General features: G+C 43.5%; 1 protein-coding gene across 44 annotated transcripts in view; it reads right to left on the minus strand.

The window, feature by feature from the left end:
* Positions 1 to 21,728, minus strand: part of EPB41L4B (erythrocyte membrane protein band 4.1 like 4B) — a 139,058-nt gene that overhangs the window by 49,507 nt on the left and 67,823 nt on the right. For 38 of the 44 annotated variants that reach the window (XR_015132084.1, XR_015132087.1, XR_015132085.1 and 35 more), the window contains one exon: positions 18,562 to 18,626. Coding sequence is in view for 34 of the 44 variants with exons in the window: in XM_086315837.1 (XP_086171963.1) it covers positions 18,562 to 18,626 (65 nt within the window). In the remaining 10 variants the exon portion in view is untranslated. Of the gene's footprint in view, positions 1 to 14,503; positions 15,184 to 16,245; positions 16,736 to 18,561; positions 18,627 to 21,728 lie in introns of those variants that run through there. The other 6 variants (XM_086315861.1, XM_086315867.1, XM_086315860.1 and 3 more) reach the window with 3 other exon arrangements.

The following is a 21,728-nucleotide window of genomic DNA, read 5'->3' on the forward strand; positions in this document are numbered from 1 at the left end:
GCACTAGACTGGCTTCCTGTGGCCCCAGCTCCTAGGCTTTGGAACACTGCCATCTCTCTTTGTCACTTTGTCTCCCCAGCTCTAGGAGTAATAAACAGGTTCTACTATTGTTCATTTCTGAGTTGCCTCACTGGTCACTTAAGCCACTTAGTTATTCATCCCTGTGTAATCAACTCCCTGTATTAAATTCCCTCTGTAAGAAAAGCCTAGAGTGATTTCAGTTGTCCTGATTGCCCATGACTGATACACAATACCTTGTTCAGTTGCTCAGTCCTGTCTGACTCTTTGTGACGCCGTGGACTGCAACACACCAGGCTCCCCAGACCATACTCAAGGGAGGTCCCTTCCTTGAGTCTCTGTTTAATGGGCATAAAAGCAATGCCTGTCACTAGGTTATCAAGAGTGTCTAGTGAGGTGATGCCATTGGTCATTGAATTCAATGTGGAAACTGCCCTGTGCTTTGCAGATGGTTTCCAAAGACTGGTTTAACTTTGTTTCCCTCTAGTGGTTGGCACGGGCATTACAGTATAGCCGACTAAGATTTCAAGAGGCAACCACCTTACAGGGGATTTGTCATTGTTCAGTCAACTGCTCAGTAGTATCTGACTCTTTGTGACCCCATGGACTGCAGCACGCCAGGCTTCCCTGTCCTTCACCATCTCCTGGAGCTTGCTCAAACTCATGTCCATTGAGTTGGTGATGCCATCCAACCATCTCATCTTCTGTCATCCCCTTCTCCTGTCTTCAATCTTTTCCAGCATTAGGGTCTTTTCTAGTGAGTTGGCTCTTGGCATCAGGTGGCCAAAGTAGGGGAGCTTAAGATTCAGCATCAGTTCTTCTTATGAATATTCAGGACTGATTTTCTTTAGGATTGACTGTTTGGATCTCCTTGCAGTCCAAGAACTCTCAAACATCTTCTCCAACATCACAGTTCAAAAGCAACAGTTCTTCAGTGCTCAGACTTCTTTATGGTTCAACTCTCACGTCCATACATAACCACTGGAAAAACCATAGCTATGACTATACAGACCGTTGTTGGCAAACTAATGTCTCTGCTTTTTAATATTCTGTCTAGGTTTGTCATAGCTTTTCTTCCAAGGAGCAAGTGTCTTTTAATTTCATGACTGCAGTCACCATCTGCAGTAATTTTGGAGCCCGAGAAAATAAAAAATCTGTAACTGTTTCCGTTGTTTTCCCCTTTATTTGCCATGAAGTGACGGGACCGGATGGCATGATCTTAGGTTTTTGAATGCTCAGTTTTAAGCCAGTTTTTTTCACTCTCCTCTTTCACCTTCAAGAGGCTCTTTAGTTTCTCTTCACTTCTGCCGTAAGGCAGATAAGACACAATATCTATCCGTGTCTATTTCTGGATTCTTCATATTTTTATTGATCTATTTGTGTATTGCTAAACCAGCGCCAGACTGTCTTTTTAAAATACATTTTTATAGTTTTATTTATTTTTGGCTGTGCTGGGTCTTTGTTGCTGTGTGGGCTTTTCTCTAACTGTGGTGAGTAGGGGGCACTCTTCATTGCAGTGCATGGATTCTCTTTGCAGGGGCCTCACTTGTTGCGGAGCACAGGCTCTATAGTTGTGGCACAGGGGCTAAGTTGCTCCATGGCATGTGGGATCTTCCCAGACCAGGGATCAAACTCGATTCTCTTGCACTGGCAGACAGATTCTTTACCACTGAGGCAACGGGGAGGCCCAGCAAACTGTCTTAATTCCTTTTGTTTTACTATTTGAGTCTTAAATATCTGACGGGACAAGTCCTGTTTCCTTTCTCCCATCGTTTTTCTTTTTGTCTCGGCTATCCTCATGCATTCACTCTTCCAGATTACAATTCAAGTTACTACCAAAAAAAAAAAAAAAATCCCACTGGGATTATGATTTGAAGCATTAAATGTAATTGATTTGGGAGAATGAATTCACAAGGTATTTCTTAGCATTTATTCAGATCCTCTTAAATGTTCTTCAGTCAGAATTTAAACTTTTCTGTAACGGTATGGAGCATATCTTACTAACTTCATTCCTAGCTATACATCAGTGCTGTCACAGTTGGAAATGGGACCTCATTATTACATTTCTTCTCTTTTTTTTTTTGCTACCAGATATATAAAACTGCTAACTTTAGGCTATTTCTGCCTCTGGTCACTTTGCTGGACTCATTAATTGGAATTCACTTGTATTTTAGGGATAATCACATGACTTTTGTTTTTGCCTTTCCAGCATTTCTTCTTTATTTATTTTTAATTGGAGGATAATTATTTTCCAATACTGTGTTGGTTTCTGCCATACACTAACATGAGTCAGCCACAGGTATACGTATATCCCTGCCCTATGAACCTCCCTCCCACCTCCCATTTCCCACCACATCCCACCCCAGCATTTATCTTTATTTTGCTTTCCTGGCGTATTGCATTGGTAAGGCCTCCTGAATGATACTGAATATTAGCAGCCATCTTTGCCTTATTTCTAAAATCGGTAGATTATCTCATGTTTCAATATTAAATGTTGATTTGTGACAAATTGTAAACTAGGTTAGAGACAGTCCTTCTACTCGTAGCCTACTAAGAATCTTGAAAGATTAGTATGACTTATCTGAGTGAATCCACTCTGTTCCTAAGTGAACACTACTTTAAAGAGCTTTAAAAAAAAATCTGTTCTCAAACTCGCTTTGATTTTACCATCAAACTTATCACTCCAGGTTTTAGAATTTAGTTTTCAAGAATCTGTATGACATTTCCCTGTCTATTCTTCTGGCATTTCCCCAAGACCCTACAGTTTTTCAAAGAGTACTGGTAGGTTCAGCAATGACATATTCAAATTTTCTTCAAGGCCTTTTTTTTTTTTTCCCTGAACCTGAAGACTTTAACTGTAAAGCTTTAACTTTAAAAAAGACTTTAACTGTAAAGTATTTCCTGACTACTCTGTCTTATCTTCAACTTCAATTTCATCCTCTTGGTTCTTTTTACCTTCTGTAGTTAGTATACTGACTAGCTTCCTTGTCAAAAGAGAAAAGCAAAGCAGAAGTTGAGCAGCTCTTCTTCTGTCCTGTTAATTCCATATACCATCCTCAAGATGGCTCTGCTATTAAATAGTTCATCTTTTTGCTCCAACCAAAGCGTGCATCTATAGAGGTCCTTTTAAAAAAGGTCTCATCCCTTGTTTTTATATGTTCTACCTTCTTCTCCTACCTTTGCCACCTGATGCGAAGAACTGACTCACTGGAAAAGACCCTGGTGCTGGGAAAGATTGAAGGGAGGAGGATAAAGGGACGACAGAGGATGAGATGGTTGTATGGCATCACCGACTCAATGGACATGAGTTTGAGCAAACTCTGGGAATTGGTGATACACAGGGAGGCCTGGCATGCTGCAGTTCATGGGGTCTCAAAGAGTCGGACATGACTGAGCTGAACTGACTTTCTTCTCTTTAATACACTGTTTTAAACTGTGGGTTCTGAATGCCTTCCTCTTTCAGATTACCTGATATTTTCAGTTTTTACATTTTCAGAATGTAAAAGTATTCCCTCTTAGATCTACCCTCTGTTTGATATTTTTGAAATCTAATCTTCTACAGATTAGAATACATGGGGGATTACACCCTGAATTCCACTCATTTCATATTATTGATTCTAAGACACCAGGATCATTTTCTTCCGAGGGTCTTGTCACCCACACATTCCAACTCAGTCTTCCTCGCTGACCCAGCATTAACAACGCAACACCAGCAGTGTTTCTTCTACCTTCCAAACAACCAAATCATCAGCCAGAAAGGCCAAGGCCTCAACGGATGCTCCGCTTGCAACTGAATGCCAGTGTCTGGATGGCCAAGAAGTTCCCCAAGGTGATAGGCCAGCATGCAGTCTCCTGGGAGAGCACAATGACATTCTCCATCCAAGGCCCTCTGGTGCCTCCTCTGGGCTGCTCAGTTCACCCTTAGGTGCTGCCTGTAATCAGCTGCTCTTTTACCTACGCTGGCTCATGTCTTGACCTCATAGCAGGGTTCCCAGAGGCAAGAACAGCTTCTTGGTAGTCTACACAGCAGCACATCAGTTCTCTAAACACCTTCCAGAGGAGCCTGCTTGGGTCAAACTGGCACCTGTTTTACTTTTAGCCTAAGTGGGGGCAACTCCATGTTCCTAATCAGAACTAAAGCATTAGGATGAAGTGAAAGTTGCTCAGTCGTGTCCGACTCTTTGCAACGCCATGGACTATACAGTCCATGGAATTCTCCAGGCCAGAATACTGGAGTGGGTAGTCTTTCCCTTCTCCGGGGAATCTTCCCAACCCAGGGATTGAACCCAGGTCTCCCACATTGTAGGTGGATTCCTTACCAGCTGAACCACAAAGGAAGCCCAAGCATTGGGGAGATGCTGACAAATATCTCAGTAGAACATCCCAATTAATAGGCTTCAGAAGGTTGCAAGTAGGTTAAACCATTTGTTCTCTTGGTTGTTGGAGCAAGTGAACAGGACTGGGGGAGCCTAGAGACTCAAGCAGCCTAGGGACTCAAGCAGCCTAGAGACTCAAGCAGCCTAGGGACTCAAGCAGCCTTGTCTGCTTACTCCAGTGTGTTCTGTGTGCTGTGTTTAGTCACTCCGTTGTATCTGACTCTTTGTGACCCCATGGACTATAGCCTGCCAGGCTCCTCTGTCGATGGGGATTCTCCAGGCAAGAATACTGGAGTGGGTTGCCATGCCCTCCCTTCTCCAGGAGATCTTCCCAACCCAGGTATCCAACTCAGGTCTCTGCATCGCAGGGGGATTCTTTACCATCTAAGTCACCAGGGAAGCCCAAGAACACTGGAGTGGGTAGCCTATCTTTTCTCCAGGGGATCTTCCTGTCCCAGGAATCGAACCAGGGTCTCCTGCATTGCAGGCGGATTCTTTACCAGCTGAGCTAGCAGGGAAGCCACCACCCCCCGCCCCACCCAGTGTGCTATACAACAACACAGTTTCTATGGGTGCCAAGGACAAGAAAAGGCTGGGAAGCACCATTTCTGGTCCATAATTCAGTCCATTAGCCTGGAATCGTGGCTCTTGATTGGGACTCTCCTAGCAGAATCCACTCAAGTACCATGACATCACAGCAGATGGTGTCAGCCAGAATCCTGCCTCCTGACTGTGCATTAATCATGATCTCTAAATACCCTTGGGGGAGAGGCAGGGAAGCACTCACCTTCTGAATGCCCTGCACTGTGCCATCTATTAATTTACTTAATCTTTCAACATTTGAATAAGGAACAATTATTATTATCCTTATTTTACAGATTAGGAAACAGGACCAGAGAGACTAATTAACTCTCCCAAAGAGACACAGCTAGTAAATGGCAGAGCTGGGATCTGAACCCAGACGATGACTGTAGAGCCCTGTGCGCTCCTCAGTGCTAGGAGACTGTGGATCCCTGGGGATGAGGAAAGCTGCAGTACTGTGACGTTAAAAGGATGCTAATTGGCACTTAGCTTTGGCTGTGCTGCCCTTTAGCTATGGCCTTAGGTAACTCATTTCACCTCTCCGAGCCCCAGATGCTGCATTTTTGGACAAAGATTTATTAAGCATTTATATGTTAGGAACTCAGTTTAATGAAATAATTTGATCTCTGCCACGTCTGGCTGAGATAGGAGAAGGTGCATTTACCCATCACGGTTTCCAGGACATCTGTCACTTATTTCCATTTTAATTTAGCAGAAACTAAACAGAGTAGGCCTTACACCAACACACTGTTGCAAGTTCTTTTTGATTTAGTGCAAGCATACCACTTGGTGGTAAGAGTATAGTTGAAAACCATACCTTTCTCGTACGGTTTCAGAAGGAAACCGTACCTACGTCTTAGAAATGTGACACGTTACAAATATTAGGTCTATTAATTAGGGATGATTTCCCACAGTAACTTAGTGGTTATATTTTTTTAAAAGCGACCAGAGAGAAACAATGCCACCACCTCATTTTTCTCTTGTTTGAAAAGGTCAAAATCACTTTTTTGGGTTTTTTTGCATGGTTTAATCTTTTATATGAGCTACTAATTGGCAGGAAAAAATTTTCCCCAATTTGTAAATATTTCAAGACATTTTCCAGGCAATCAACTTAGAACTGTCTAATGAGTGTTAACACAGGTGGTATCTGAATCCATAGACTGAACGCTCTTGTTTTCAATAGTTGATTAAATGCATGTGTGGTCAATTGCTCGGTTGTGTCCAACTCTTTGTGACTCCATGGACTGCAGGCCACCAGGCTCCTCTGTCCACAGGATTTCCTAGGCAAGAACAGTGGGGTGGGTTGCCATTTCCTCCACCAAGGGATCCTCCCAACTCAGGGAGTGAACCCACGTCTTCTGCACTGCAGGCTCGTTCTCTACCACTGAGCCACCAAAGAAGCCCAGTTTATTAGATGCCTGGTGCCAAAGACACCTGGTGCCAAATTCTCAAAAGCAATTCCCAGTGCCTATACAGTACCTGGCACAGGGAGGCAGCAGATCAAATATCTGTTGGATGGATGGTATAGTGCATTAAACTGGACTCTCCCTCGGTAACTTATCAAGTGTCCATTCATAACAGCTGCCTTTACTCTAGTCATGAATTCCCCAGTTGTCCCTAATGTTACATATGATCTCAGCAAAACTGCAGAGAAAAACATTACACATCTTAAGGAATGATGAGGTTTGTTTGGTGGTAACTGGGTCTCCGTCCCACGTAAGCTACAGCAGGATATGTTTCCATGTGTCAGTCTGGAGTTTTCCTTTGGTGACTCTGCTGTCCATTGGTTTCAATGCATGACTGTAAGCAAGTCAAACATCTGCCAGAAAATCCATTTTATCCTGATGTCATGCTTGCTCAGTTTTACGAAGCCTTAATCTAATTGTTTGTGTGGGAGGCTGTGAGGAAGGGCTCTATAACTTTTGTGGGGAGATCTAGGACTTTAGCAGTTCCAGATGAATTTCAGGATCTGGGTCCAAAGAATAAATATTTCATGAGTTCACTTTTGCACAGAAGCTCATGACTAAGAGCATATTCAACCTCTTTCCTGTCTGAAGAAAAAAATACTGACATAATTATTGTTGTTTTCCTCTAGAGAGTTCACTTTTAATAAATCCAACAGTGCTTTCCCTCCTTGCTTTCTTACAGATTCTCTTTTTGCCTCTCATGTCTGCATTTCAGTGCCTGCTGCTGCTGCTGCTAAGTCGCTTTAGTTGTGTCCGACTCTGTGCAACCCCACAGACGGCAGCCCACCAGGCTCCCCCGTCCCTGGATTCTCCAGGCAAGAACACTGGAGTGGGTTGCCATTTCCTTCTCCAATGCATGAAAGTGAAAAGTGAAAGGGAAGTCACTCAGTTGTGTCCGACCCTCAGCGACCCCATGGACTGCAGCCCACCAGGCTCCTCTGTCCATGGGATTTTCCAGGCAAGAGTACTGGAGTGGGGTGCCATTGCCTTCTCCGATTTCAGTGCCTACTCTTAGCCTTAAAAGAATATTCTTCTTTCTTCCCCCTTTTCTTTAGATATGTATGTATGTGCTCAGTTGTTTAGCTGTCTCCAACTCTTTGTGGCCCCAGGCTCCTCTGTCCATGGAATTTTCCAGGCAACTATACTGGAGTAGGGAGCCATTTCCTACTCTAGGGGATCTTCCCAACCTAAGAACTGAACCCGAGTCTCTTGCATCTCCTGCACTGGCAGGAGGATTCTTTACCACTACAGCCACCTGGGAAGCCCTTCTTCAGGCAGGGAACAGCATTAACAGACTTGCCCCCAGCCACTGCTTCAAATGCATCCCCAATAGCATCGCACGAGAGCCCTCAAGGAACAGTTAAGACAAATAATTGTTGCCATGAAAGCACAACTGCCAGGGTATAAATTAATGTCTAAAGAGCCCGTCCTTGAACTTATGGTTGCTGGGAGGAAGGATGGGGTTCCAGAAGGGATAGTTAAGGAGTTTGGCATGGACATGTACACACCACTATATTTAAAATGGATAACCAGCAAGGACCTGCTGTACAGCACATGCAACTGCTCAGTGTTATGTGGCAGCCTGGATGGGAGGACAGTTTGGGGAAGATTGGATTCATGTTTATGTATTAGTGCCTAGGCTGTTCACCTACCTGAAACCGTCACGATGCTATTAATTGGTTATACCTCAATACAAACTAAAGTGTTTTTTTTTTTTTAGAAGAGTCTGTTCTTTATCAGCCTCTGTAGTCTGAAAGAGCTATGGCAGATTCAGGCATGAGCTGCAAGGGTTATTTTTCTATTCAACAGACACCATCCAATATACCCAAATGAATGAAATTATTCATTCCAGAAAGAAGTTCAGGTTAGATGAATAATCTGTTCAGGGCCGGTTTTAGACACTCTAATTGCACAAGACCTAGTGTGAGCAGGAGCTGAACGCTGGGTATGAGGTTCTGAGGGGATACAGAAGGGGATTCATTTGTTTTGGTTTTCATTTGTGCTTAAAAAAAAAATCTCAAATGGTCTTCTCTCTGTCCTTCAATTCTTGGAGGTTAACCTCTGAAGCCATATACTGGGCCAAATTTTAAGGGCTTTCAAAATTGCCTTTAATATAGTCACAGCATCCCTACCCAGCCATGAATGCAGCTGGTGGAATTGTCAGCATAGCAACACCTTTTTGCTTTTGAGGTCTCAGCTGTAGAAAGAGGATGTGTAAACCATTCACTATTCAGTAGGGGATGATGAGGGAGATTTCTGCAGGTTTCTTCTAACATGAGCCTACGGGGATGTTCCTATAATTATTCTACATCTTTTAAGTGGATTGCCTAGGCTATAGCAGTTTTGGTATTTTAAATTCTGCAGTCTTCCCCCTAGTCAAACCACTAGTGAGTCTTGGAATGTGGCTGTGATTTCAGAATGCATGGATTAGAATTTTAATTGTAATTAAATGTAAATCTGTCCTTCCCTGATCAAATGCACCAGGGAAATTCACAATGTCTGAGTAGAAAGTTCTTAACTCCCAAACAGGAAACGGAATGTGGATATCAGAAATCAATTCCTTTATCCTGGATATTTTTAGGCTGCCCCTCTTCCTTTTTCAAATCTCCGGGGCATGAGGTATCATGCTGATTGTTACTTGAACTTCTCAAAAAATGCTTTTACAGACTATCTGGTAAAGATCAACTCTTCTCAGCCTTCCCTGTCTTCACTATTAAGAAGGCTAAGATGATGGGTTTTAGTTCATGCATCTGATCTTTACTAAAGAGTAGGACCCTAGATTAAGGGCTCCAGATGTTTTCACAGTAAACAAGGAACAAATGGCATTCAAAACGAGGAAAAGCTACGCAACTTAACCTCTAGAGGAATGCAACTGAAACAGAAATTCTGATTTTTAGACTAATCAGACTAATAAGACTTTAAAAGTTAGCAAAAGCTAGGAGCATGCTTCCTATGGGATCACAGAGGCCCTGACAGATTGCTATTGTGTGTGCAGAGGGGAGAGGTGTAATCAGATAGAACATCTCTGCAAGGAAATTTTATTAGGCAATATCCAAATTAAATGCGCACGTTCCTTTTGGCCCAGCATCTCCACTTTAAGGAATTTATTCTTCAGATGGATTTGCTCAAGTGCACAAAGCATACAAGTTGTCATTTCAGAGATTCAAGGCAGCCTAAATGTCCATCAATACTAATTAGCTAAATAAATATGTGCTTGTTTATACACAGAATAGCTCTAGATTGATAAGAAATGCTGACAGTAGTTGCTGCTGGGGAGAACTAAGGAATAAAATGGTGGAAAGGGAAAGTAACTCTTATGGATATTTTTGAATTTTTACCACTCTCTGTATTACTTACTAAAAAAAAGTTGAAAGGCACAGCAGTTCCCTTTATTACTAACTTTCTACTTTGTCTCCAAATAGTTAAAAGCGTCCTCTGCTTTGTGGAAGGTGAAATCCCAGGTTGGGACAGGTTGGAACTGAATGGGAACTCTGTTTCAGTTCTCTCAACTTGAGTCCAAAATGTCCCAGCAGAAAGGATTCTCCACCAATTCCTTCTCACCAATTCTTCAGACCAAGTCTTGCAGACTGGAAAGCATTGCCCACATTTCCCCTGAACAGTTACTTTCCCATATTCTCAGGCAGAAATATCATTTCTATTTCCTTTTATCCCCTCTCAAAAGATTCCCATGCTGTTTCTGCTCTTCACTTGTTAGAGTTTCAGAGCCATGTCTTTACCTATTGTGTGAACCTTCTTCCATTTGATCTTTCCTTTGGAACCAAGCACCCCTTTCTGTTGCTAAACTTAGACCACACATCTTAACCCATCAACCTAGGAGATAGACCATTCCTTGAGCTAGACTTTCAGTCTCCTTGTCCTACTTCTTATCCCATGGACGGCTAAGGCCTTAAATCTCAAACTGCTAAAAATTGCTACCAGATAGCATCGAACATACCAGCTAGCACCAAACAAAGCGTCTTCCACACACAGTGCCATTTAATTCTCGTAATGGGGAGAGACTGTTCAATTCCATTTGGGATGAGGAAAATGAGGCATAGAGAAGATCTGAAACTGGCGAAAGGACACGTGACAGGTTAGGGGGCAAAGATGAGTCCACGTTTCACCTACCCTGCGACTGCAGGACTCTTGCCCCAACAAAACCACCACTCCACATCGGATGGTGTAGTCTTTCTCTCATCAGCCTGCAACTTCCTGCCATTTTACTTCTGCAAACTTCCCCGTTACCCTACCACATGGTCCTCAGACCAGGGGTGTGCGATGCCCTCTTAAGTGGTTGGAATTCACTAGGCTCCTGCTTCAGCAGGAGGGCCCAACAAGGACCTAAGTCTTGGCTTGATAGATTCAGGGGGAGGAAGGTCATGATGAAATAAAAGCCATATAAAGAACCACTAGAATTCTCACATTCTTCTGCTTCACACTGAGCTTAAGGAAATGCAAAACTATGCCAAGAGGTCAGATGAAGCAGCTGCTTATGATGCATCCATCCATTTACTTTTGAACATTATGCCTCTTAAAAAAAAAAGTCAGCCTCTAATTAGTTAAAATTGAGACACTAAAACAAAGGCAAACAAAGCCAGATAAGAAGCTGTGCTTACCTGCCCACCTCAAACTGTCCTGCAGTGGCCATTAAAAGGATGGTTCTTAGGCCTCATCCCAACCACCTAGAGCCTCATCATCTCTATTTTTAACACACTGTTCAAGCAATTATTTGGCTTCCTAATTTTTTTTTTTTTGGAGGGGGGCAGGGCTTTCTGCAGAACTGTTGAGAATTTCTTTAGTGGAGTCTTAGCTGAATGTCAATTTCACCTCTATTTCACCTTTTATATACTCTTGAGATATCTTAAAATGCAATGCCTTTCTATAAAAGGACAATATGAAGGATCTTTGTGGGGATGGAAATGTTCTGCATCTTGACTGTATCAATGTCAATATCCAGGTATGATACTGTACTACAGTTTTGCAGGAGGTTACCACTGGAGGAAACTGTGTAAAGGATAAATCAGATTGATATTATTTTTTTACAACTGCATGTGAATATACAATCATCTCAAAAATAAAAATTTACTTTAAAAAGTGAAAAAGAAATGTGCCACCTTTCATGTGCAAAGAGGGGACTTTCCTTCATTTAGCGGCAATTTGCTTTTCCTCTATCTCTGCCCTCCTTATACCTTGCCTAGGAATTTGTTGCCTCTGGTAGCAAAATGCTGCAAGCAGATCATCCTAGGCCTATTTAGGGTTATTTACCTGGTACTTTGGGAAGATTCAGTCAGGCAGGGAATTGACTTACAGCCAAGTTTAGGAAATATTGATCAAAAGGGATCGATACGGCTGCTCGGGGAGCTCTTTGATGAGATCGGATCTTAAAAGACTAGTTAAAAGCTACAGAGTCAACGGCAACAAGAAGGATCTATCATTAACTGAGTTCAGAGTAGGACCCAGGAGGCTCGAGTCACTGACCTGGAAGGATGGTGGGATATTAGGAGGCAGGAAAAACAAAGGACTCGTGCACTGTCCTTTTTCCTTTCTCTTTGTTGTTCAAGAGAACCACTTTCAGTGGAAGTGGTAGACCAAGAGATGAAACAGGCAAGCAGGTTTTGAAGGCCAAGGTAATTACCTGTCATGATTGCAAGACTTTCCGTCCACACGAATTACATCAATCTGATGACACTGTCAATTCACTGTTATATCTTCTGAGAGATCACAGAAAAACAATGGATATTTACAAGGTCAGTAAGTAACTGAGTTTCAAAAACGCAAAAAGCTAATCCCTTTAGTTCATGGAATTCTGAGTACGGTTTTGCCAGCAGATAGTATCCCAAAAGAAATGACTAATTTGTGAGCTCTCAGGAAGGAAGAAGGGGATCATCTCAAATGAGTGATTCAATATGAAAATAACTCTCAATCTCTGCTCCTTTGAAAAGGGTGCTGTTGGTGCATGAATGCCTGAATGGAAGGGTGACTAGGCTGCAAGAGAAAGGGTGGGGGGATGGACAAGGTATGGAGGAGGGTTATTAGCTCACTGGTGATGGTGATGAACAAGGTTACAGACAACTGGTGTGGAGGAGGGACAGACAGACAGACACTACACTGCTGCTGGTGGGGGGTAACATCTTAGTAGTTCTGGATTTCGGTGTCGTGACTCTTCAACATCATCTAATAAGTCCCCTGTAGATGTGGATCAACAGGGTCCCAAGTGGTGGAATAGTTAGCAGTGAAAGGCCTTAAAGTACAGATGGGCAGACAGACTTCGGGGTCAGAATTGAGTGACCACCTCTCAGTTGCGTGACCACTGGCAAGTTGCTTGGTTAGACCTAAGCCTGAGCTTCCTCATGTGAGATAAGAATATCACAGAGCAGTCAGGAAGATCAAATGACGTGACATATGCAGAGTTTGAAGCACACACCTGGCTACTAGCCCCTGTATGTTTCTGGGGATCAGTGTCCACCTACCAGAGTTTCCAATATCACACGGCTAGACCGTCCTCTGTCCCACTCAACATTATAGCAATGCCTCCAATGAGAACACCATAGGTACACTGAATAATATTCATGGGAGGCAGATGAATCCAGAAGATACATGGTGGTCAAAGTCCTGTTCAAGGGACGATGCTCCCAGCTGGGTACGGTTGTTCAGATTTTTTCAGACCAGCTCAGAAGTGATGGATTCTTGCCTGTCATCTGGTGAGATGTTTCCTTTAGAATGAATGTAACATAATTCATCTCCTGAACAGACATTCATTGAGCACTTGCTATTCATCAGGCATCAGGGAACAAAGGAGAGTGTGACACAAAGCTTAGACCTAAGGAATGTACCACCTCCAAGATGAGATGAATAAGAGAGGCATAAAACAGTGAGTATATCATTGACATACTTGGAGCCGGGGGAAGTAGTAGAACAGAGCACAGCGCCTAGCTCAACTGCAGAGCTGGGTGGGGGCAGTCAGAGTCCCTGGGAGAAGACAGCGATCATGAGCAGAGGCTTAAGGGATGAGCAGGAGTTGGGCAAAGAGGATGGGAGTGACAGCATCCTCAGCAGAAGGAACAGCATTTGCAAAGGCACAGATGGGAGTAACAGCAGGGTATGGTGAATGCCAGGAACTGCAAGCAGTTTGGTGTTGTAGGAGTTTAAACAGGAGGGTGAGAAATGGGGGGAAATACCCTAGTTGGAGCAACAGGACAGGAACAGATAGCGGGGGAATTCCAGAGCAGGCCTTGGACTTCATCCTATGGGTGATGGAGAACCCTGGCAGATATCAAGCCTTGCAAGGATGCAATCAGATGGCGTTTTAGAAAGACCACTCCAGTGGTTGTGAGGAGGATGAGCTTGTCAGGTGAGAGGAGTCAGGGAGATCAGGAAAAGGGTACCTCTCAGCCAGAAAGAAGATGCTGCTACAGACCACTGTTGATAGAGAGGAAATGTGGATTGACAGACAGATGCTAAGAAGGCAAGCTGAACAGACCTGGGGACTGCCTGGACACACAGGGCAAAAGGGAGAAGAGTTGTATATGACACAAATTCTTATCCTGGGTAGGAAGAAGAGAGTCCAGGTGAAGTTACTTTTTTTTTTTTTTCCAGTAAAATAGGATGACTTTAATTTTGACATGTGATGCTTGATATGTACAAGGATATACAGGTTGAAATGTCAGTATAAAAACTCACAAGAGTTGTCTGCATTACAGAGAATAGCTTCAGAGTCAACAGCACTTATAAAATCTTAACAAGATGAGAAGAGCGGGTAGACTGATAAGTGAGAAAAGCAGCGGGCAGAGGAAGAACCCCTGGAAAACACCAATCTTTCACAGGCAGACAGGCACAGAGGCTGGTACAAAGAAGAAAAAGTACAAGGGCTAGAGTCAGAAATCCCAGAAATCAAGGGACTAGCTTCAAGAAGCTGTGAATGAGTGATTACCGTTGTCAGATGTAGTAGAGAAAGGTCTGCGAAGTTGAAGGATAAAAAGCACACACTTCCTTTAACAATTAGGAGGTCGTGTATGTATACTGGTTAGACCTCTTGGTTGCAAACAACTGAATCCACTCAAGTTACTTTAGGCAGAAAGGTATTTATTATAGATTATCAGACAAGCATACACAATCTCCAGGAGGTCACAGACACAAGTGTGGAGGTCTCTGCCAGGATGAGCAGCTGCTAAGGCAAACACCCACCCTCACCGTAGGACTGTTACAATGGAAACCCCCTGCCGTCTGGGACAAGGTCATAGAAGCCCTCACCAGAGCTGCCCTGGATGAAGAAACACCTCGGCTACTGTGCCTACAAGTCATGCCACTCTTCCTAAGAGCAGTCTCATTCTAGGATGAGCTTGCTCCATACCACCTAACTCAATGTTCACGTCAGACTTCCAAAGTCCCATCACCTACCTCATCCACAAACGATACCTCTGTGCAGTGTCAAATGAAGATGGTGTCCAAAAAAAAAAAGAAGCAAGAATAGTCTTTATTGCTCAGAAACACAATTGGAAAAAGGTATCAATAAAATAAAAAGATTCAGAACACAATTACTTGTATGCAGCACAAACACTGAGGATCAAAAGGTCTGCTAAAGGAAACACGCGTAAACAAGGGCCTCGGGAGAGTTTACAGATGATGGGCTTGACCAGGCCGAGCCTGCAGTTGATTCTCTCCTTCTGGATAGACTTTCGTGGTAACCCCTCCAAAAAAGGTCAGATTTCGGCAATAAACTATCTCAAAGGATGGCAACACATCTTTAAAAAAAAAAAAAAAAAAAGGCTTGAGAGGGCCAAATTACCGTTACATATATGAAAATGGCACAAGAATTGACCACAAAAATACTAAGAAAGGGTCTCGAGCCTACCTATCAAGAGGGAAAAAATGACTTACTTGGGAGCTTGGAATGGGGGGGAAATAAATATTTGGGTACAAGTTTTATTCTAAAAGACAACATACTGATTTCTGGTTCTACAAAAAGACTGTAGCAACACCCTCCTGTCCTCTTGCCCAGATGCTTTGGCACAACGTCATTAAAATTTTATATGCTTTAATTTGAGCCATCAATGGGTCTCAGATGCATGTTGCCTTATATATATATATATATATATATATATATATATATATTTTAAGCTTATCTATTTTAGCTTTTGGCCATGCCTCGAGGCAATGCAAGATCTTAGTTTCTCAACCAGGGATTGAACCCATGCCCCCTGCAATGGAAGCGTGGTGTCTTAACTGCTGGACTGCCAGGGAAGTCCCTGTAGGTTGCTTCTTAAGAAGTCTAGGATAAAAACCAACCCTTAAACTCTGCATATTCTGACAGTGTGTATTCATAATTAGGTCTTCTGAAATCATGCAAGTTAGCAGCACCGATCATTAAGACATTAAAAAATTATTCTTGTACTTGAGCAGTAACTTCTATAAAGACAAATGCTATGCGATTTATGATTAATAAAACTGCTAAAATTCAAAGTGGCTAAACTGCTTTAAGATAGGAAATTCAAAATCTCCCTGTGTTTATATAACCTCTAACATGTTACATACTTTATTTAGCTTCTGAAAGAGGTAATCCTCTGTTAGAGAAAGTCTGACTGTTATATGCTCAGCCTAAACATATTAAATGTTGACAAATCACAGAATTTTAGAGCTAGAGAAGACCTTGTGCTCATTTAGTCCAACCTGCTCTTTTCGGGCAGGGAAAATGAGGCCAACAGAGGGAAAATGGTTTGTCCAAGATCACACAATGACAGCAGCTGGGCCCCAGTGACCCCAATCCCCACCGCGGTACTACATGATACTCTCTCTACAGAGCAATCTTTCCAAGTTTTCCTGGGTTTATTTGGTCCCATTCATTAAATAACAAAGAAACATAAGGTACACGGCAATACAATAAACACAGACTTATACTCCAATTTTAAAATCAGAATATCAAAACGATTCCTGAGCCTTTAACTACCTTCATTTTATTGAGAATGCAGTCCACAGTGAGTTATGACTACCTATCGTGGTTACGTGCAAATATTTACACGGACACTGAAAACACCATTCAGAACTATTCCTTGGAGACACTGCTACAAACACGTCCATGTGATGCAAGGCACTTTCCATGGGATGGAATGAAACTATGATGGTGAATGGAAGTAAGACGCTTCAGTCTCTCAAAGCGCAGTCATGACTTTATCTCGATACATCATACTTTGCTTTCCTCCTAAGTTCTTCTGGTTCTGGTCGTGGACATAATCGAAATGGCTGTCATCTCCACTGGCTGACGCTTTCCAGTGCGGCCTGTCATCCTGAAAGGATGGCCTGTTTTGTTTGCAGAGGGAGCAGTTAGTGGCGGGGGTATGGAAGACAATCAGAGAATTGAGCGAAGCAACATAAGCACAAAGGAAACGGGCAGGGGAAACCATGAACTACATGAATGCAGATGGTTTTCACAAGAAACGCACAGATTCTCTACTTTCAAGTGTTTTTTTTAAGTTCAGACGGTCTGGTCCTCTATCAACTTCCAAGCTGAGAACAGCGCTGCCTGTGGCTGGGCCATCATCCCTCCAAGGGTGTCTAAGGATCTAGTCAGTCTGGGAAAAGCTAGGTGATGGTGAAAAAGGTTCCTTTTCTATGGGGATTCTCAGAGCTGTTGCCATGGGAACATACACCGTGAATGCCTTATTCAGCCTCTTCTAAAAGTGCTGGACCAAACATCATTTTCTTTTCAGGGAGAGTCTGATAAAATACCACATGCTGGGTCCCACCCTCAGAGATTCTGATGCCGGAGGTCTGGGGTGGGGCTGGAACTCTGCATGGTCAAGCTCCCGGGTGGCACAGATGCTGCTGGGCATCAGGGCCACCTGCGAGCTGCACTGGGCCAGCCTTCCTGGCATTCCCAGCGAAGACTGCCTCGCAAGGAAACCAACGTGGTAAAATAGGCGAAAATCCATGTTACGTTTTATAGGCATGAGGTTAAATTAAAAAGCATTTATATGAATCTCTTCCATGCCTCATGTCTGGAAAAGAAATGGTCTCTGCAATACAGAAACTTTTAGAGGTATTAGTTCACTAGTCTAACTTGCTTTTCAATGTTCCATGGACATCAAGTGCTTATGATCAAACCGTACTGTCGTCCTACAGGATCCGCAACAGACGGGGTAAGAAAGATCAAGAACTAACTGCTCTCCTTGGCCTTGTTCTGAATGGAGGTTTTCCCATCATTCCGTTCACCATACTTTCTCAAGGAGCCAGGCTCGCAATCTCACTAAGAAATAACTTTATACAAACTGAATTCGCCAACTATGTTTCTGAAAGAGCTTCACACACAAACACCCATTAAGACTGATCTGAAATTCAAATCTTAAAAGGAACATTTGCTTTTATGAAGCTGGCATTAAAAAAAAAAATCCCAAGCTTAATCATAAATACAACAAAGCAGATGCCAGTTTATCTGGGAAGGACCACGGTCGGTTAGGACACAGGTGGGCAAACACGACCCTCAGCCTAAACCCCACTGTCTGTTTTCATAAATAAGCTTTCCAGAACACAGACAGGCCCATTCACTTCTGTATCCTTTGCGGCTGCTTTCAAGCTATTCAGTACAATAACAGGGTTGAGTAGTTGTGATAGAGATCACAAAGCTGAAAATACTGACCATCTGGACCTTTACAGAAAAGTTTACTGACCCCAAGGTTTAGAAAAAAAATTCACCATCACAGAAAGCAACCCTCTACTCCATCCTTGGTGGAAAAAAAAAAAATCCTTTCAAAAAAGTCCCACAACAAAAATCCCTGAGCTTTAATCTGTCCTGAATTCTCAGGACAGAAAAATGTTACTTAAACTCTAAGCAACATTTCAAACAGAAAACCAAATCCCAAATACCTGAGGTTAGACTGACTAAAACAAAACAAAACCAAAAAAATCCCCTCCCAGTTCATTTTATTTTATCAAGCATAAGTTTAGTAAATCTAGATCCATTACTGGCTTCTTTTACTTTGCAAATTACTCATCTCTTCCAGGACAAGACAACTCTTTTAACAGTGGTTTCTGATGCAGAATTTCAATTCACCACAGAGTAGGAAAGGAGAGCTTGGAAAAGGACAGTAGAAGTAGAAAAGGACAGCTCTGGGAGCTCAGGTACTTACCTTACGTTGGGAGAGTGGGGGTGCCACCGAGGTTGGCCGGGGTGGAGATTGGGATGATACTGAGGCTAGAAATAAAATACCAAACTGGATTACTCGATGCCCTTTTGGTTTCAACGGTCTTCACTGGCTGTGGATGGAGAGGCTCTCACTGGTGCCTGGCTAGGGGAGTGGAAGTTTCCCAGGATATCAAGTTTCCCCCATGACAAAGGTTGGGGGCTGCCCTCTAAGAAGAAAGGTGGAAAGCATCTGCCTTGAAAGGGTGCCCCAGAGCACCCGGGGCCGGGCAGCATTCATCTCACCCGAGGGAGCCGAAGGAAGGGGCCAGAGAAACGGGGAGAATGGGGGTAATTTATTCTTTAGAAAAAATTTCTGCCATTGCTGACAAGGACGACAACTGTGTGTAAACAGTCACACTGCAAACAGGACTGGACAGGGGACGACGCCAAGGGAGCAGAACTGTGCGCGAACTCTTTCTCTCGTTTAAATACTTTTCCATCAGGTGATCCAAAAGTAAACATCCCCCGGAAACAAACAAAACCACAAACCATCTAGATCCTGATAAAACAGAGAGAAAGACGTAGTTTGCCCATTTTAACATGAAAAAAAAAAAAAGGACCCAGACGGGTGACTCACAAAAATGGCCAGGGGTCAAAACAAGGCAGGCTTGGGTGGGTGGCAGGCTGCCTGCAGCTCCACTTCTGGCCTGCAGGGGGCAGCAGCCATAGACACTGCCAGAAGTCCTGGGGCTTCGCAAGCCTAAACTTTCTATGGGGCAGATGAGGCTTTCCTGACATTGAAGTCACTACAGTCTAGCCACTATTATTCTTTTCATCATTTCTTCCCCTTCTTCCTCCCTGATGTTTCTGTTAATAAGAAGGAGTCCATTTTCTATTATGGAAAATTCTCAGCCATTCTGTTCATTCAGGGTCTCTGGACCTAAGATGCCCTCCTGGCCTACTGTGTATTCAGCGGCCTCTCTACTTCAAAGATTCGGTCAGCAAGACCGCAGCCACCAAAGGACATCCTACGGGAAAGTGGAATCTGGAGGAAAATCTCAGTAGCAGAGTCTGAAAGCTGACCAGGGCTTTAGAATCTCCTGGAAATCATCTCTGCACATGTCTCTCTTTTAGGGGCTGCAGAAGACCAGAGAAGTGATAGATGACTCGCCCAGAGCTGGGCAGTTTCAGGCGTTTCAATCACACAGCTAGGCTCCAAATGAGGCTCTGCCAACTGGGTCTGCAACAAGAGACTAAGATAGACTAGAAATGGATCTTCTAACACCTCGTCTTCAAACACAACCAAGTCAGATGCACTGGAGAGAGGTGGTCACGCTATCCATAAAGCCCTGGAAGAAGGATATTCCAGAACCTTCCTTGTTCTCCTTCAGAAAATTATATACCCTCTAAAGCTGTCCACCTGATGTGAAGAGCTGACTCATTGGAAAAGACCCTGATGCTGCGAAAGATTGAAGGCGAGAGGAGAAGGGGACGACAGAGGATGAGATAGTTTGATGGCATCACCGACTCAACGGACATGAGTTTGAGTAAACTCCGGGAGTTGGTGATGGACAGGGAAGCCTGGCGTGCTGCAGTACATGGGGTCACAAAGAGTCGGACATGACTGAGCGACTGAAATGAACTGAAAGCTGTCAAGGAGCATTTTTTAAAGTTAATCCACATGGTTCTTAACCAGGGCAATTATGCCCCCCTGGGGACAACTGTAAGGAGGTATGTGCAGTTTTGCTTATCATAACGACTGGAGGGTTACCCATAACTCATTGGCAGAGAAGAGGGAAGCTCAACCTCCTGGAAGTCTAAGGACAGTCCCAAGCAGTGAAGAACTGTTCCTCCCCAAATGCCAAGAGCCCTCTCATTGAGAGCACAGCAATCCATCGTCCTCATTTGGCTCGGCTTGCTGAGCTCAGAGTAACAACAAGGCTACAACACTGTCCTCCTGGAAGCCCTTCTCAGCACTGAGATGCTTATCTGCCCACTTCTCAGGGTGTTCTCTGCCGACTCAATTTATTCCCAACACAGCACCTGTAAGGCTGGCAAGGGGAAAGGGCCAGTGGTTGCCAAAGATGTTAAGAGATGAATACCATCCGGGTAACGGTTTTCGTGGATTTGATCTCAATGAACAACTGCCTTGACGTTCACTAAGAGCAGAGAATGCAGAGAAAGGGCACACCTGTGAGGCTGCCAGGGCAGAGGCAGCACTAAGTCGGAAATGCTTTGCTTTGCTTATTTTTATCTTTTTCTCTACTTCAAGCACTAGTGACCCATTGACAACATTCTAGCCACTCACACCTGAAAGTCCCTCAAAAAAAAAATTATCTGTAACTAAGAAGAACCAAGAACCCAAAGAAGTCAAGAAGATTGGGAAACCTGGCCTTTGCACTACCAGATACAAAGCACTTTTTACACTTATTCACAATAACTCAGAAGTCACATCCAGGTTCTGCACGCAAGGAAAAAAGATTTCATGTACAGAAGACAGTAGCATAAAATTCTGAAACATCATTTGGCAGTCTCATGAAGATAATGTACACTGGACTGGGATCTCAGTCCCATCTAAGGAATTAATTAATCTACAGTAACGAAAGATCCAGAAAGAGACTGATTAAAATAAGGCTCCAAAGTGAACTCATCATGGAGTATTTAATTACTTGTGACATTCAAAACCAGACTGGTGACAGGACACAGAAACCCAGGAGAGGAGTGTCCCTTGGACATTCACACCTGCCCAGGACAAGAAAACTGGCCCCACATTAGGGGGTCATCAGACATGGGTGCTGCCTCTCAGTCCAAGACAACCAAGGAAGCCAGGAACACACCATCAGCTCAGGGTCCTTGCCTGGTCACTCATGAGAACCACCTTCAAGGCCCTGACGCTTGCGAATACCAGATTCTGCCCACCCTAGAGTTTCAGATTCAACCAGTCCAGGGTGAGCCCCAAGCACCAGTTAGTTTTTTAAAGCTTGCCAGATGGTTTGAACGTGCAGCGCGGCTGCACGATTTCCAATGAGGGGCTCAGAGAAGGCTCTTTGAAGGTGATGGTTTCCCAGCAGATGAGCGCAGGTGAAGGAATAGTGGGAAAAAATTATGGGGCAAAGATGATGTGATTCTCTAAGACCTGAACCCATGCTGTATCCTAAGGAGCAGAGACAA

This window comes from Bos grunniens, chromosome 8 (genome assembly GCF_055505025.1).
Source record: "Bos grunniens cultivar Pamir isolate PY7600 chromosome 8, Bosgru_T2T1.0, whole genome shotgun sequence".
NCBI classification, from domain to species: Eukaryota; Metazoa; Chordata; class Mammalia; order Artiodactyla; family Bovidae; genus Bos; species Bos grunniens.